The sequence below is a fragment of the Leptonychotes weddellii genome, chromosome X (assembly GCF_054177405.1).
Source record: "Leptonychotes weddellii isolate Sample4059 chromosome X, ASM5417740v2, whole genome shotgun sequence".
Classification (NCBI taxonomy): domain Eukaryota; kingdom Metazoa; phylum Chordata; class Mammalia; order Carnivora; family Phocidae; genus Leptonychotes; species Leptonychotes weddellii.
The window spans coordinates 13,451,857-13,469,502 of record NC_138385.1 but is presented as its reverse complement, the minus strand read 5'-3'; the positions used below and the strand labels follow the sequence as shown (position 1 = coordinate 13,469,502).

At 41.8% G+C, this 17,646-nt stretch overlaps 1 protein-coding gene across 1 annotated transcript in view; it reads left to right on the top strand.

The window, feature by feature from the left end:
* Positions 1 to 17,646, top strand: part of ADGRG4 (adhesion G protein-coupled receptor G4) — a 91,937-nt gene that overhangs the window by 6,469 nt on the left and 67,822 nt on the right. The window contains 2 exon segments of the mRNA XM_081809303.1: positions 3,590 to 3,927; positions 3,929 to 4,205. Of these exon segments, the coding sequence (XP_081665429.1) occupies positions 3,590 to 3,927; positions 3,929 to 4,205 (615 nt within the window).

The following is a 17,646-nucleotide window of genomic DNA, read 5'->3' as shown; positions in this document are numbered from 1 at the left end:
CAGGCATCCCTAAAGATACTCATTCTTAACTGCTTGATGTGTGTTCTTCCAGATTTTTTCTACGCTATGCTAATGCACATATTTTTCTCTCATTTAAAAAAGTAGGATAATACTATATCTACACTTGGGGCGCCTGGGTGGCTCAGTCGTTAAGCGTCTGCCTTCGGCTCAGGTCATGATCCAGTCCTGGGATCGAGTTCTGCGTTAGACTCCTTGCTCAGCAGGGAGCCTGCTTCTCCCTCTCCCACTCCCCCTGCTTGTGTTCCCTCTCTTGCTGTGTCTCTCTCTGTCAAATAAATAAATAAAATCTTAAAAAAAAAATACTATATTTACACTTATGTAACTCCCATTTCATGGAGTACAAAGTCTTGGCAATCTCTCCATGACTGTATAGATCTACCTTATTTGTTTTAATTATCCATGATATAGAGGTAACAATTGCTTAGCTAGTCACTTATGGATACACATACAGATCTTACCTTTTCTCAATTACAAACAATACTGCAATAAATATCCTTGTACTTGCATCTTTGTATATATGTACATTTGTGTAGAATAAATTGATAGAAGTGGAATTGCTGGGTCAAAAGCATATACACAGTCATACACAATGCAAATGTTCATAGATACTGACAGATTGCCCTTCAGAAAAAAAGGCTACTGGGGCCCCTGGCAGGCTCAGTTAGTGGAGCACGTGATTCTTGATCTCAGGGTTGTAAGTTCGAGTCCTGCGTGAGGTGTAGAGATTACTGAAAAGTAAATAAATTGGGGCGCCTGCCTGGCTCAGTCATTAAGCATCTGCCTTCGGCTCAGGTCATGATCCCAGGGTCCTGGGATCGAGCCCCACATTGGGCTTCCTGCTCCGCGGGAAGCCTGCTTCTCCCTCTCCCACTCCCCTTGCTTGTGTTCCCTCTCTCACTGTGTCTCTCTCTGTCAAATAAATAAATAAAAATCTTTTAAAAAAATTTAAAAAACGTTTAAAAAATAAAAAATAAGAAGTAAATAAGTAAACTTAAAAAAAAAAAGACTGTACTAATTGGCGCTCCCACAAACAGTGTATTAAAATGACTTGTTTCCTCATAAACTCGTCAATGCTGGGTATTCTCAGTCTAAAATGCTATCATTTCAAAACGTAAAAATAGTATCTCATTGTAACTTGTGTTTTAAAAATAGGAAGAGGCCATCTTTTTGTATTTCTGATTTAGTAAGTTGCTTGTTTGTGTCCTTTGGCAACTGGCTTTATATTAGTGTATTGTACAGAGGAGAAGCCCTGTAGGCAATCCGGGATTATGGTACATTCTCTTTTAAGGGACAAATAAGCCCTGGAGATTTATGCTCACCATAAAACCCGTTCTTAAACGTTGTATTTGACGTCATATTGGAGGGCTGAGCAGATACGCAGTTGGCCAACCATAATCGATATTGGGTTTCTTAGTGATTATCACCTTGTGGGGTTACCTTTTGATTTATTAGCCACATGAAAGATGATAAGATAATATAATCACATAAGCCAGGGACAGAAATAAACATTTGCTCATCCACCATGGACAGTTCAGAAATAGCTCCCCGGCAGGTGGATGGCAGGGGCTCTGGCACATGGGGGGGGAGGGTTGCGTGCACACGCATGCGTATGTGTGTGGGCAGGCATGTACTTGTTTGCCTTTGAAAGATATTCAGTGCAGGAATGGAGGGAGACGAATTGTAGGGCTAGAGAATATCTAGAAGTTTTAGAGTGCTAGTCCCAACGTCACACCCCTAATTTAGAGAGAGGCTGGAATTCCGTTCTGCCATAAAGCTCTTTTTGGTTTGTCTTGGGCTGTGCTGGGCCTGGAATTAGGTTGATGTTGGGCAGTTCTCAGATAATCGCCTGGGGGCCTGGGGTATGAGGTTTGTCATGGTGATAGTATCATGATTCACAAATAGCTTCCTATGAATGAAACAAAAGGCATACTCAATTAAAATTTTCATAGATATTGCCAAATTGCCCACCAAATGACTTTACTGATGGACATTTTTTTTTTTTTTAAGACTTCATTTATTTAGGGGCGCCTGGGTGGCTCAGTCATTAAGCGTCTGCCTTCGGCTCAGGTCATGATCTCGGGGTCCTGGGATCGAGCCCCGCGTCAGGCTTCCTGCTCCGTGGGAAGCCTGCTTCTCCCTCTCCCACTCCCCCTGCTTGTGTTCCTGCTCTCGCTATCTCTGTCAAATAAATAAATAAATAAAATCTTTATTAAAGAAAGACTTCATTTATTTATCTGAGAGAGAGAGCGCAAGCATGAGCATGGTGAGGGGCAGAGGGGGAAGCCGACTCCCCACTGAGAGGGAGCCCCATGCGGGTCTAGATCCTGGGACTCCGGGATCATGACCTGAGCCTGAGGCAGATGCTTAACCAACTCAGCCACCCAGGCACGGCGGGAGGGACATGTTCTTCAGTAATGTTGGAGAGCGCTTTGCATGCATCATCTCACTTAATTTTCAAACAGTTTTGTATGGTCAGTAGATAGGGCTATTATCTGGCATGGATTATAATGTAAATGGTGGCTCCCTGAGTTGTGTGTGCATACTGTGGCCCTGAATCCCCATTTTACTGAAGCAAACGTTGAGGCATCGGGAGGTTAAGGTACGTGCTCAAAGTTACACAGCTGATGCACGTCAGAACTGAGATTCCAACTCAGGCTCTTTCACTCCAGAGCCAGTGGTAACTGGGTCCATGGCCACCTGAAACCTTTTTTTTTTAAAAAAGATTTATTTGTTTATTTCAGAGAAAGAGAGAGAGAGCAAGGGGAGGGGCAAAGGGACAGGGAGACCAGAGGATGCCCTGCTGAGTGGGGAGCCTGACGTGGGGCTCAATCCCAGGACCCTGAGATCATGACCTGAGCCAAAATCAAGAGTCAGACGCTCAACCATGCAGGCGCCCACCACCTGGAACCTCTTAAAGATTTGCAGCCCACTTGGTGAGGAGATGGAAGGAAGGAATCAGGGTACACTCAGGGCGGTGCCATTTCTCCCAGCTTCAGTATTGTCCAACAGGTCATCCTCCAGGCCCCCATTGGTGCCTTCAGTGAGAAGCAGTCTCCAGAGACCGAATAAATCAGGTAATTTGGCTCAGGGAAAGGCATTGGAGAAATAAATTGCTGTTGCGCCATGAATATAATAAGGCAGTTAGGTAGATGGAAATAGCTATCTTTTGATTACACGAGTGAAGATTATGTGCAGCAGGTTTTTAAGTCCAAGCTACCTTTTCCTTGGCCTCCTCCCTGCCAACTAGCTACATATTTCTAACTGCCTCCCCAAACTGTCCAGCTGGTGTGTGCTCTGGGAACACTAATCTGACTTTTCATATTAGCCCAGGCAAAATATAATTAGGAAGAAACTCTTCTGCCAGAAAATGTCACTTGCCAATGTCAAATAGAGATGATTTCTGCATATCCACTATTTGGGGCTTTTTTTTTTTTTTTGCACCAGGATTGACTCATAATAGCATTGTGTAGTCTGGGATTGACTATGTGGCTAAAGAAGATGATAACATTGAATTTTTGTTACCGAAATTTCCTTCGCTTTCTCTTTCTCCTTCCCCAAATTTGGGCAGAGGCACTTTCACTAAAAGGAAAAAGACTGGATTTTTATGGAAGAGTTGACACGCATGTGAGCCTGACCAACATGGTTCCTGAACTCAGTCGATTCACGGCATGCATTGACCTGGTGTTTGCGGATGACAAATTAAGTGATTGGATGGCCTTCTCCTATATTACTAATAACACCTTCCTGGGCAGAGAAGACATAGACCTTGGACTTGGAGGAGACCATCAGCAGCTAATACTATACAACTTGGGCAAGACCTTTTATATCCATTACCACCTGACTCCCTTTCAGTGGCATACAATCTGCTTGATATGGGATGGTGTGAAGGTTAGATTCGAGCTCTATCCTGAATACAGAAAGGATACTGGTAATGATGGATCAACCGCAAAACCTGACACCTAACGGGACTCTGATTCTAGGACATTTTCTCACGAACTGGGACACCCAGGTAGGAAGCACGCTGCCTGGTTTTACTGGCAGCTTGTACTACTTTCAACTCTGGGACCACATCCTGGAAAATGAGGAGTTTCTGAAGTGTGTGGGTGGAAACGTTGTTAGCTGGGAAGAAGATGCTTGGCTCATCAACAGGATCATCCCAACTGTTGACATGAGACTGCGCTGCTGTGAGTAACTTCTGAGCTGTCCTCCTTGGTTGTGCTGATGTGGTCTTCTGCTCGCTGCTCTGGATAACCCACTCTGGGCCAAGGCTCTGCCCTTCTCAGAGGGGCCCAGAGTTACCAGTTTTGTCATCTGCTTTTTAACGTACAGCAAAGACTATTTTCTTTCTTTCTTTCTTTTTTTTTGTCTTTTGTTTTGATATCACTTAAAACTTGCAGAAAATTACAACAGGGCAAGGAACTTCTACATGTTTTTTACCCAGATTCACTGACTATTATATTTTCCCCGGGTTTTATTATTATTCCTTTCTCTTCCTCTTTCCTCCTCCCTACACACATACACACACACACACACACACACACAGTTTCTTAACCATTTAAGAGTAAGTTGTGGACATAATGCCTCATTACCCCTAAATATCTCAGTGTGTATCTCATTAAAATAAGGACATTCTCTTACTGCTGTACATTGTTATAGTACGAGTATCTAATTCATCGTCAATATTCAAATTTAACCAGTTGTCCTACTAATTTCTTTTATAGCTATTTTTTCTAGATTTCTCCACTGTTACTATTTTTCCCTCTGTAATTAATAACTAATTTCTGGGGAGGGGCACCTGGGTGGCTCAGTTGGTTAAGCGTCTGACTCTTGGTTTCTGCTCAGGTCATGAGCTCATGGGTTGTGGGATTGGGCTGCACTCTCAGTGGGGAGTCTGCTTGAGGATTCTCTCCCTCTGCCCCTGCCCCCACTCTCCCTCTCTCTCTCAAATAAAGTAATAAATATTTTTTTAAAAAACTAACTTCTGGGGAGATATTTGGAGGCTATGTAAATATCCTGTTATCAAACTTTTTAAAAAAATATTTTATTTATTTATTTGTCAGAGAGAGAGAGAGCCCAAGCAGGGGGAGCAGCAAGCAGAGGGAGAAGCAGGCTCCCCGCTGAGCAAGGAGCCCGATGCGGGACTCGATCCCAGGAATCTGGGATCATGATCTGAGAGGAAGGCAGATGCCCAACCAACTGAGCCACCCAGGCATCCCTGTTATCAAACTTTCACCCAGTAGTTTTACATCTATCGATGGTACTTGCCTCAGTGGCTTATACAATAGTCACAAAATGTTGATTTTTAAAACTCCATCATTTTTCAACATTTTTTAGTTAGTGTTCTATTGCAGTGAAGAGTGTTTTCTTCTTCCACATTTACTTAGATATTCCTTCAGTTGTTTATGTGTTTATACCAGCATGAACTCATGGATTCTTACCTTATTCAATGGGTTACAATCTGTTGCTATCATTTATTTTGATGTTCAAGTTGGCCCAATTTGGGCCAGTGGGAGGCCTTCCATCTGGCTCTTGTGTCCTTTTGACACGTTCCCATCATTTTTTGAGTACTTCCTTACTTTTAGCACAAGATGTTATAGGCTCATCTTGTACTTCCTCTGCTCAGCGCAAGAATCAGCCATTTTACCAAAGAGTCCTGGTTCCTTTTAGCAAGTAATGGGATTTATAAACCAATTCATTTTTCTTTCATGAGCAATGATGATGTTAGGGACTGTTTGGGATGGAGTTCTTGTAAGAAAACTGGCTCTTCGGAATGACACATGTATTTTTCTCCTTCTTTCCCATTTCGATGAGAAAATATAGGATTGGTTTTCTCTGTACAACCCTGTTCTCCCCTCAGATCCAATCTTTTCCACCCTCAGCAGCAGCCGTCCTGAGCGTGGGTAAAGTCAGTGATAACAGCATTAAGATGGGATTTTTTCCCCATTTCCTGAAATGTTTACTCATTCTTAGGTTTTATTTACGATTCTTAGGGATTTTGGGGGGGTATTGAGGGAATGGGGGCTAGATCCACGCCTAATAGGTTCTCACAGACTACAGAGATGTATTTTCACCAGCAGTCCGAGTGCTGTTTGAATTAATGGCAGGGGGTTTCTGTGTTTCTTTGAGATCAGACTAATGCAAAGGAACAGGAAAACTATTCCTTTGAGCGACTACCTGGAGGCATTTGGTTTTTCTCTTTTCTGAAGCCTTGAAAATAGAATAGTGCTAGCTGGCTCTGATTACAAAACAGAGCTAGGGACTAGTAGGTTAAGCCTGAACAGCTCACCCAAAGCAGTTTAAAGTCACTTTATCTTTGATCTAAGGAACCGGAAGTATGGCTCTATTAAATCCATATGCTTAGCAGCGGGCTTTGAAAACCTAATCCGGCCAGTGAATTGCTGTGGCCTTTCCTACCACTTTGCTGGCAAATCGCTACATCTAACTGATGTTGTTAAAGTGTGAGACAACCCTCATTTACTTTGCTCTTTTGTACCCTCTTTAATGTACAATCTATCCTCTTGGTCTGCCTGAGTTCCAGTAGGCATAATACACAAATAATCCAGCACAACAAAAAGGAAAAGAAAGCACAACCTAAAATGACAACCAGGGGCGCTGGGGTGGCTCAGTCGTTAAGCGTCTGCCTTCGGCTCAGGTCATGATCCCAGGGTCCTGGGATCGAGCCCCGCATCGGGCTCCCTGCTCCGCGGGAAGCCTGCTTCTCCCTCTCCCACTCCCCCTGCTTGTGTTCCCTCTCTCGCTGTGTCTCTCTCTGTCAAATAAATAAATAAAATCTTTAAAAAAAAATAAAATGACAACCAGAAAAAGGAGTAGAAAACATTATTTTTACTATTCAGGTGTCTTCAGATGTTCTTTCTAAACCTTAGACCAGGGGTTTCTAACCTGATGTCCAGAATAGCCTTGATGGGTAGGCGGAGCCCTTGAAATCGCATGCAACATACTAAAAGTGCAAGATGGATTCTTTTCTCTGAGGACAGAGTCTATAGTTTCCAACCTATTCAAAAATAATACGATAATTGCTGCTTTTTACGAAGTTCTTGCCGCATGCCAGGCATTTTATAGATGAGGGAAGAGAGGCTCAAAGAGGTTAAGTAAAATTGCTTAATGTCACCTATTAAATAAGCAGTGGAGCTGGGATTTGAGCAAAGATTTGTCCAGTTGCAAAGCTTATGTTCTTTTCACCCCCACACCATGCAGGTCTACCTCTAGGGAGTCTATGGAGATTATGACCACTGTTTTAGAAGCTCCCTTTGAAGGGATTTGCTGGTGCTAATAACCCACGTTGGGGAAATTAGGGCACCAGCTACAGTCACTGCTCACCACTGAAGGGGCTGTAACACCATAGAATTTCTTCTATGTCCGTCCTGGCCGTGTGGCATCTGGGGGAAAGGGGGCAATTACATGAATAAATAGGAGTGATTACAACATATCCAGCTTCAGCTTTTGCCTAATAAATTGGTATTTATGGTCCATAGAAGGATTATGACCTTTAAGAAATAAATTTTAATGAGCACATTGCTAGGTTACAAATCTCAATAAATCTATTTACCCATAAATTATATATGTATATATTTATATATTCATGAGAATAAGGCTTTTGGGGAACATTTGCTGAAAACCATGAACCCTACCTGGATTTACTGAACAAGTATTCACTAGAGTTGGAGATGTCTCAGGAATATTTAAACAACACAGTGATAAATAATAACAACAGCAAAGTTGTCAGTCATCTGTAATTTAGTTTTGGAGTTGTTTTTAAGCATCTTTTCTTTATTTTTACAAATTACAAATGCAGGGGGCGTCTGGCTGGCTCAGTCCGTGGCGCATGGGACTCTTGATCTCAGGGTCGTGAGTTCAGTCCTCACGTTGGGCATGGAGCCTACTAAAAAGAAAAAAAAATAAAATCTTTAAAAAGTATATTTATTTACTTGAGAGAGAGAGGGAGAGGGAGGAAGAGAGAGCGAGCGCTCATGAGTGGGTGAAGGGGCAGAGGGAACAAGAGAAGGACAAGCAGACCCCCCCACTGTGTGGGGAGCCCGATGAGGGGTCTCGATCCCAGGACCCCGAGATCATGACCTGAGCTGAAGTCAGATGCTTAACAGCCTGAGCCACCCAGGTGCCCCCAAAAAACAAAATCTTAAAAAAAATCACAAGTGCAATACATTATGGTTGTTTATTATATGGAGTTTATTATAAAATAGACTCAAACAATACAAAGTACATGAAGTATGAAGTAAAACCTATCCTACATCTTTTCCACAGAGGTGTCCACTCTTTTAGATTTTTTTAATGGCTTTATAATAAATGTTCATGTGTGTGTATAGTCTTAAAAAACCAAAAATAATATATGCATACATACATAATGTTTTACAGTTTGATGTATTTTAACTTAATATTATTATGGACACATCAGTACATTTAGAGCAACCTCATGCATGGTTAGGGCTACATATATCCATTGTATAGATGCGCTATGATTTCTTTAACTCACCACTGATGGGCATTTAAGTTGCTTCCCAATTTTTTACAGTTATACATAACACTGTAACAAATTTCCTTGTGCATACATCTTGGTATATGTGGGTTTGCAATTTAATAGGACACATTAGTAAGAGTAGAATTTCAAGGGAAAAGAATATAAGCTTTTACAATTTAAATTGATTTACCATTTTTACTAGTTATTTTATTACTTTATTCATTAAAATGGATTTACTTTTTAAAGTAGAAGTAATAGATATGCTGGTAAAAATTCTAACAATGCATGAAGATAGAAATTAAAAGTAAAAGTCTCCTTTCTTGTCAATCTCTTGCCCTTAGCTCCTCTCCCTAAAAGTGACGATTGTTAATAATTTCTTATGTATTGTTTCAGGAACAATTGAAAACTTGGGTTTACATGAATATGTCTTTGTTTTTCTTTTTCAAAGTTGGGATCATCATTATGCACATAGTCGTCATATATCCATTTAATAATGTATTTTGGAGGCATTCCCATATCAGAAAATATAGAATATAGAGCTGCCTGATTATTTGGGGGGGGATGCTGATTAGTATGACAGAGTAGGGATCTCCTATAATTTATTCAGTGAGCTCCCTTTGAAGTACTTTTAAGTTGTTTCCAGGTTTTAGCTGTGACAAAAGTCTACGGTATTTTGAAAAGGAATGGACGGTGGAAGGGATTTCTTGAAGTGACCATTAGGGACGGATCACAAGTTAAAATTCCTCTCTAGGTATGTTGAGCATAATTGCCTAATCTTAGCTCAGACACATGATCCAACAAAGGATTTGTTCGGACTTGTGGATGTATGAAGACGAAGAATCTTCCTAAAGATACACAGATGAAATGACTCCTAGATACGCATTTGAGAAATCCCCTTTGGAAAGAACGAAATAACATGAACTGAGTCCGTCCTGGGAGATCTGCACTGTATCGAAACCCAGGGTCCCTGTATCTGTGGAGCTATTGATTTGCTAAGATGTATTAATTGATCTCATGCTCCAGCTGCTTTGAATTACTTTATGAACTAACCATTCTTCGAATATGCAGAGATTCATTATATAGTTTGTGCACTTTCTAAGGCCTTTGTTTGGCCCACTATGAAGCCCTCGAAGCAATTATCAGCTCTGATAGGAAAGGTTCCATAGTGATGGGCTCTATTAGCTAAAAGGCAATTTGGTTTGGCCCTTGTATATCAGTTTTCTGTGCTACCCTCCTTTTTTATCACGAAAGATAAGCAGGAACTGTTTGTAGTTTGCTCGAACCTCCTTATTTGTATTCCCCTGCACAGGGTGACGTTCTCCTATAGATTCAGAGATGGAAGCTCTAGCCAGTCTCTCTCCCTATCTCAGAATTCATTTTTCATGTCCTTGCCTGGAAACTGAATACAGACACCATTTTGAAAAAAAAAAAAATATATATATATACATATATATATATTTTTTCTCATCATCTTAAAGATACTCATTTCATATTTTTTCTACCCCACAGGCAGATCTGTCTATGGCGGTTTCTGGCCACTATTATCTCTCACAAATCTAATAAACACACCCTGAATTATATTTCCAAAGGTCGTGATTGAAAGAAAAAAACCAGGTGCAATAGGTAGGCTAGAAAACACAAAGATTTAATATGAGGTGATATACCCAAATCACAGGCAGATTTTGGTACCTTAGCAAATGTTCTACTTAATATTCTCTTGGCAGGTACATCAGCAACAAAATGCCTCATAAATATTCAGCGACTCTATACCTCTGTTCTCCAGCTCCCAATGATTACAATAATACAATTTTGTCTAGAGTGAAGGAGCAAATGGCAATTAAGCCCACAGGCCCCTGTGAATTAGCATGGATTATCCCCACTTTAAAATACAGAGATAGCAAAGCTCATGCAAATCATTTGGGCAAATGATCACTTGTTCACAAATGGGAACAGAATGAATGTGGCAAAACATGTTTGCAAGCCCTTCGAAGATGGAGGCTGGCCTCCGTGGTTTCTGTGGTCCCTCCAGTAGGGATGGACATTCGGTTTTCACTCAGCTACCTGCATGATGTGGGCTTTTGCATTTGCCTTTTTTTAATTGAGAGAAGTGTAGATTCACATGTGGCTGGAGATCCCTTGCACAATTTGCCCAGTTTCCCCCAAGACTAACATTTCACAAAGCTGTAGGATAATGACCAGAATATTGACGTTGATACAATTCACCAATCTTATTCAGATTTCCCTAGTTCTACTTGGACTCATTTGTGTGTCTGTGTGTATTAAGTTCTATATAATTCTATCACTTGTGTCGATTTGTGTATCTACCACCACAGTCAAGGTAGTGAATGCTTTCAATACCTCAGGGACCCGCCCCCCCTCACCGTCGCCCCCCCTCACCGTCGCCCCTCATAAACACACCCACCTCCCTCCTGTCCTTTCTCTCCACCTCCCTCTGCTCCCCACATCGCTAACCCTTGACGACCACTAATCCGTCTGCCATTTCTACGAGTGTGTCATTTAAAAAATGTTAGTAAATGGAATCAGACAGTATGTAACCTTTTGGCATTGACTTTTTTTTTCACTCAGTATCATTCCCTTGAGATCTGTCTAGGTTGTATGTATCCATAGTTTGTCCTTTTCCATTTCTGAGTAAGGTTCCATGGTATGGATGTGCCACAGTTTGTTTAGACATTCACCTGATTAAGGACATTTGGGCTGATTCTAAGTTTTGGATATAGCCACTCCCTCCCCCTAAAAAACCACACCCTGTCATGAATCTCTGTGTACAGGTTTTTGTGTAAACACAAATTTTCATTTCTTTGGGATAAATGCCCAGGAGTGCCATTGCTGAGCTGGATGGTAGTTGCCCATTTAGTTTTTTTTTTTTTTTAAAGATTTTATTTATTTATTTGAGAGAGAGAGACTGAAAGAGCACATGAGAGGGGGGAGGGTCGGGAGGGTCAGAGGGAGAAGCAGGCTCCCTGCCGAGCAGGGAGCCCGATGCGGGACTCGATCCCGGGACTCCAGGATCATGACCTGAGCCGAAGGCAGTCGCTTAACCAACTGAGCCACCCAGGTGCCCTGCCCATTTAGTTTTATATGAAACCGTCAGGCTGTTTTCCAGAGTGGCTGTACCTTCTTGTATTTCCACCAGCAATGGATGAGTGATCCAGTTTCTCTCCATCCTTGCCAGCATTTGGTGTTGCCACTAATTTTTATTTTAGCTATTCCAGTAAGTGTGTAGTGCAGTTTCATTATGGTTTTCTTTCTTTTTTAAAAATTATTTTGTTTTATTTTTTTAATTTTATTTTATTATGTTATGTTAGTCACCACACAATACATCATTAGTTTTTGATGTCATTATGGTTTTCATTTGCATTTCCCTGGTGCCTAATGACATTGAACATCCTTTTCTATGATTATTTGCCATTTGTACATCCTCCTCAGTAAACTATTCATGTCTTTTGCCTATTTTTTAAGAAGATTTTATTTATTTGTTTGACAGAGAGAGAGAGATGGTGAGAGAGGGAACACAAGCAGGGGGAGTGGGAGAGGGAGAAGCAGGCTTCCCCACGGAGCAGGGGGCCCGATGTGGGGCTTGATCCCAGGACCCTGGGATCATGACCTGAACCGAAGACAGACACTTAACGACTGAGCCACCCAGGCACTCCTTTACTGTTGAGTCTTGAGAGGTCTATATATATTCTAGTCCTTAGTTGGATATACGTTTTGCAAATATTTTCTCCTAGTCTATAGATTGCTTTTAAAAATTCTTTTCACATGGGCTTTCGTGGAGCAAAACCTTTGAGTTTTGGTGAAGTCCAATTTATCAGTTTTTCTTTTGGTGTCAAGTTGAAGAACTCTTTGCTTAGTGCTAATTTTGTACCCTCCAACCTTGCTGAACTCACTTCTTTTGTTTGTTTGTTTGTTTTAAAAGGTTTTATTTATTTATTTGTCAGAGAGAGCACAAGCATGGGGAGCAGCAGGCAGAGGGAGAAGCAGGCTCCCTGCTGAGCAGGGAGCCCAATGTGGGACTGGATCCCAGGACCCTGGGATCATGACCCGAGCTGAAGGCAGAGCTTAACCAACTGAGCCACCCAGGCCTCCCACTGAACTCACTTCTAAGTTTCAGGGGGTTGGTTTTTTTAGATTACTTGGGATTTTCTACATGGACAATCATGTAATCTGCAATGCTTAAAAAATTTTTTTTTTATTAAGTAAACTCTACCCCCAATATGGGGCCCAAACTCACAATCCTGAGATCAAGAGTTGCATGCTCTACTGACTGAGCCAGCCCAGCACCACTGCAAGGTCTTTTATTTCTTTTTCTTTCCTTACTGGAATGCCTCTGGCTTCCAGTACTATGTTGACTAAAAGTGGTGAGAGTGGACATTCTTGCCTTGCTTCCAGTCTTGGAGGAAAGACATTCAGTCTTTCACCATTATGGTTGATTTTATGTTTTTTTATTTTTATTTTTTTAAAGATTTTATTTATTTATTTGACAGAGAGAGACACAGTGAGAGAGGGAACACAAGCAGGGGGAGTGGGAGAGGGAGAAGCAGGCTTCCCGTGGAGCAGGGAGCCCAGTGCGGGGCTCGATCCCAGGACCCTGGGACCATGACCTGAACAGAAGGCAGACGCTTAACTGACTGAGCCATCCAGGCGCCATATTTTATGTTTTTTTTTTAAAGATTTATTTATTTATTTGAGAGAGAGAGAGCATGAGCAGGAGTGGGGGGAGGGGCAGAGGGAGAGGGAGAGAGAGAATCTCAAGCAGACACCCCACTGAGTGCAGAGGCTGAGGGGGCTAGATCTCAAGACCCCGAGTTCGTGACCTGAGCTAAAATCAAGAGTTGGACGCTTAACTGACTGAGCCACCCAGGCGCCCCTGGTTGATTTTAAATGTAGGTTTCTTGGTGATGTTCTTTATCAAATTGACATAAATACCCTCTGTTCCTACCTTGCCAAGGGATTTTACCATGAATGTACATGGGATTTTGTCAAATGCTTTTTCTGTATCAATTGAACCTGTTTCCTAACCCATCGTAATTAATTGCCAGACTTCGGGTTTGAAAGAATCTTTAATTCCTATGAATCTTGGTTAAAAAGTTACTGACATTTGATTTGATCGACTTTATCTGGGATATGAATGATTCTTCAAGGCAGATATTGTTTCAGGGCATGGCTGTAATTTGGGATCCCCATTGGGTTTCTATGCCTAGGCTTGGAAGGGCATCTTCACATTTTGGTTTAGCACCGTGATACTCTCCTCTAGGGTTTATGTCTCATTATTTTGGGTGATTGCTTATTCTTGAGCTGTTCAGCACTTACAGAACTTGGCTTTTATTATCTACGTTTGTCTTTCCTTGTTTTTTTTTTTTTTTTTTAGGTAGAGTCTCTTCTTTCTCCTAGGTTTGTGGTGGTTCTGTGTAAATTGAGGGCATGCACTTATGGGTACTAGATGATTAAAACACTGACACACACCGTCTTACTTCTCTACACGTTTCATCTGTGGAAATCTCATCCTGTCAACACTGTACCTTTCTGGGCCTAGTCTCTAAATGAAGGGATTGAATACAATCTCCAAGACTTAGTTCTACGATTCTGTGATTTTAATTAAGGCAGACGAGTCTTTGTTAATAAAGACGTTAGAGGAAAAACTTGGTACAGTAATCCCTCTGGAAAAAAACTCTCATCTGGAAGGTTCGATGGGAGATCTGCTGAAATAGAGAAATCCAGGCTTCGGGTTTAAGTGAGGCAATGTAAGTTGCATTATTTTCTAAGAGATACCTGGTACTTAAAATGCTACCTGCTTGGCAATTTTGTTCAACTCATTTGTTTTTCCTTTTCTAAGTTTTTTTTTTTAAGATTTTCTTTTATTCTTTAAAAAGATTTTATTTATTTATTTATTTTACAGAGAGAAACTGAGGGGCTGAGGGGGAGGGAGAGGGCGAGGGAGAGAATCTCAAGCAGACTCCTTGCTGCGTGCAGAGCCCAATGAGAGGCTAAATCTCATGACCCTGAGATCATAACCTGAACTGAAACCAAGAGTCAGATGCTCAACCAACTGAGCTGCCCAGGTGCCCCCTAAGATTTTATTTTTAAGTAATTTCTACACCCAATGTGGGGCTCACACTCACAACCCCAAGATGAAGAGTCCCACACTCCACCGACTGAGCCAGCTAGACCCCCCCCCTTTCCTAAGTTTTATGCTACTTTTTGAGATGCTTATTGGAAGTGTTAATAACAGTTAACATTTACAGCTCAGCCATCTTTAGATACAAATATCGCACCTAACTCCCATCCTCTGTGTTCTGAGTTTCTCGTTACTCATTAGGACTCCTGTAACAGTGCTCTTTGAATATTGTATCAAAGAGGATAACTTGGACTTTTCTGGTATTTGGTATTTTATTGTTTTCCTAAAAAGTGAGTGCAGCTCCATCATGAATCATTTGTAAAAGAATGGGAATTAGTGTATTCTTGGAGAGTGTTTCGGGCTCTGGGATGCCATGCTCCTCAAGTGTGGTATAAGTGACCCTTTCACAGGTTTGCTAAGCCAGTTGGCTGTGGTAAAGCCTTTTACAAAAATGGAAACCCGGTGCGCCTGGGTGGCTCAGTTGTTGAGCGTCTGCCTTTGGTTCAGGTCATGGTCCCAGGGTCCTGGGATCGAGCCCCGTGTAGGGCTCCCTGCTCGGCGGGAAGCCTGCTTCTCCCTCTCCCACTCCCCCTGCTTGTGTTCCCTCTCTCGCTGTGTCTCTCTCTATCAAATAAATAAAAAATCTTTAAAAAGAAATGGAAACCCAAATCCTGACAATTCTCCCTCTACTTGTACTTTATGGACACATTTGAAGGCAGAAAGGTTGAAATAAATGTTGTGCTCCAGAAACATAGCAGTTTCTTGGTAAGGCCTAACAGAATGTGGATCTCTGATCATTGAAATGATGTCGTAAAATTAAGTGGGAGAGTACTTCTATTAACTCTGACTTTTCCCCTTGCACACGTGTGTTGTGACTTTATGCATGTGTGACTTTTGTCAACTCTGTCTGTACAGTCAGTTGCAGGCTTCCGAGTGTCATTCATCCTACTTGCTAATGACCACAAAATCCTAAAGAACATCCTACACACATCTCAGAATTTCTATCTATGCAAATTAAAAGTAATTTTAATGCTCAAGACAGTGAAACAAGTTAGTAGATTGTCTACCACCATAATTATTTCTACATCATAAGTAATAAGCTTCCCAGGTGGATAAATTCAAAATGCTAATTTCCCAATGGTAAATATGCATGATTTCATTCTGGGTGATCTGAACTGGAGAAAAATTATGACTCAGTCTTGAATTTTACTATGCACCATTTTCGCTTGGATGTTCCATCATCCCGAGTTCCACTTATCCAAGTCAGAAGTGCATATTTTTCTTCTGAGAGAGGCCACCTTCCCAATTTTCCTATTTCCTATTCTCCAAGTCACCCAAAAGCAAAATTTGAGTCCTCTGAGATTTCTCTGTCTTCTTTAACTCATAAGCTTCTTTGTTACCATAACCTGTCAATTCTTCCTTTAGGAATCCCCCATACTGCTTTTATTTCATTCCAAGCCCTCACCATCCACTTATTCAGTCAACCTGCAAATATTTACTGGACATCTACCATGTGCCAGGCCCTGCGCATATGGTGTAGTGAGGAAGACAGACTGTAATAAGCACACACCGATGTAAACCTGCAGTGGTGACAACTACTCTGAAGAAGAGGTATGGGGTGTCCTAAGAGCCTAGAATAGATTGGCGTGACCTAGTCATGGAGGCTAAAGAAGGTAGCAGGCTTCCTTGAGGAAGTGATGCATGAGCTGAGCTCTGAAGGATGAGGAGAAGAGGGATGGGAAGAACATTCCAAGTACAGGTAACAGGGTAGGTAGCAGTCTTGTGGTGGGAAAGAGAATGCCAAGTATTGGAGGATTTAAATGAGGCTGGTGGGCTGAAGCCCAAGAAACTAGGGAGAAACCTCACACAGAGTGAGTGAGGCCAGACAGGTGGGTAGGGACCAAACTGCACATAGCTTTGTAAGCTCTATTAAGAGGCACACTTTTTTAATCCTAGGAATAATAGAAGGCCACTAAAGGGAGCTAAGTTTGTGTGTATTTGTGTGTGTGTGTGTGTGTGAGAGAGAGAGAGACATGATAAAATTTGCATTTCAAAAAGATCATCCTGATTGAACTATGGAACAGATTGGAGGGGGGCCAAGAGCAGAGGGAGAGAGTTCAGTTGGGAGGCTACTGCAGAGTCCAGGTGAAGAGACTGATGGTGGTTTGGTGAGGATGGTAAGTGATTGGGATGGAGAGAAACAGATGGAATCAAGAGCTATTTAGGAGGTAAGAGTCATAGGGCAAAATTATGGGTTGGCTATGGCAGGTGAGAGAGAAAAGGAAGGAGACCGCGGGAGAGGGTTTTGGCTTGCATGATTGAATGTATGATGATGTCTTTCACTGAGAGAGTACTGAAAGAGGACCCAGTTTGGAGAGAAGACAATGAGTTCAAATTGGGGCATATTGAGTTTGAGGGGTTAAGGAGATATCCAAGAGATGTCAAGTGAGCAATGGTGGAGCTCAGAATAGAGATCTGGTCTAGAGATATAAACTTTGACTTTCATCTGTGTACAGGTGTAAACTCAAATATGAAGGTGTATGGAGGAACCACAGGGTAAGAAGAGAAGAGGTGCTGGGACCAAGCCTTGAGGAACTCTAATATTTAATGACTGGATTAAATAGGATGGGTCTGCAAAGGAGATAGAAAAGGAGTGGCCGGAGGATCAGGAGAAAGCCCAAGAGTGTGTTATGTCATGGAAATCAATGAAAAGAGTATTTTAAGAAGGATGGAGTAGTCAACATTGTCAAAAGCTGTTGAGAGGTCAAATAAGATGAAGACTGAAAAAGTATCCATAGTATGTGTCCTCATGGAGGCCATTGGTGGCCTTAGTGGGTGCTGTGCGGTGGAATGATGACAAAACCCAGACTAGGGTGGGCTAAAGAATGGGGCCGAGGAGGGTGGAGACAGTCAGTATAGATAAAACTTTCTTTAAAGTGATGTGATGGGGAGGAGGGAGATGGGACAGTACCTGCAGAGATGTGGGGCTTTTATT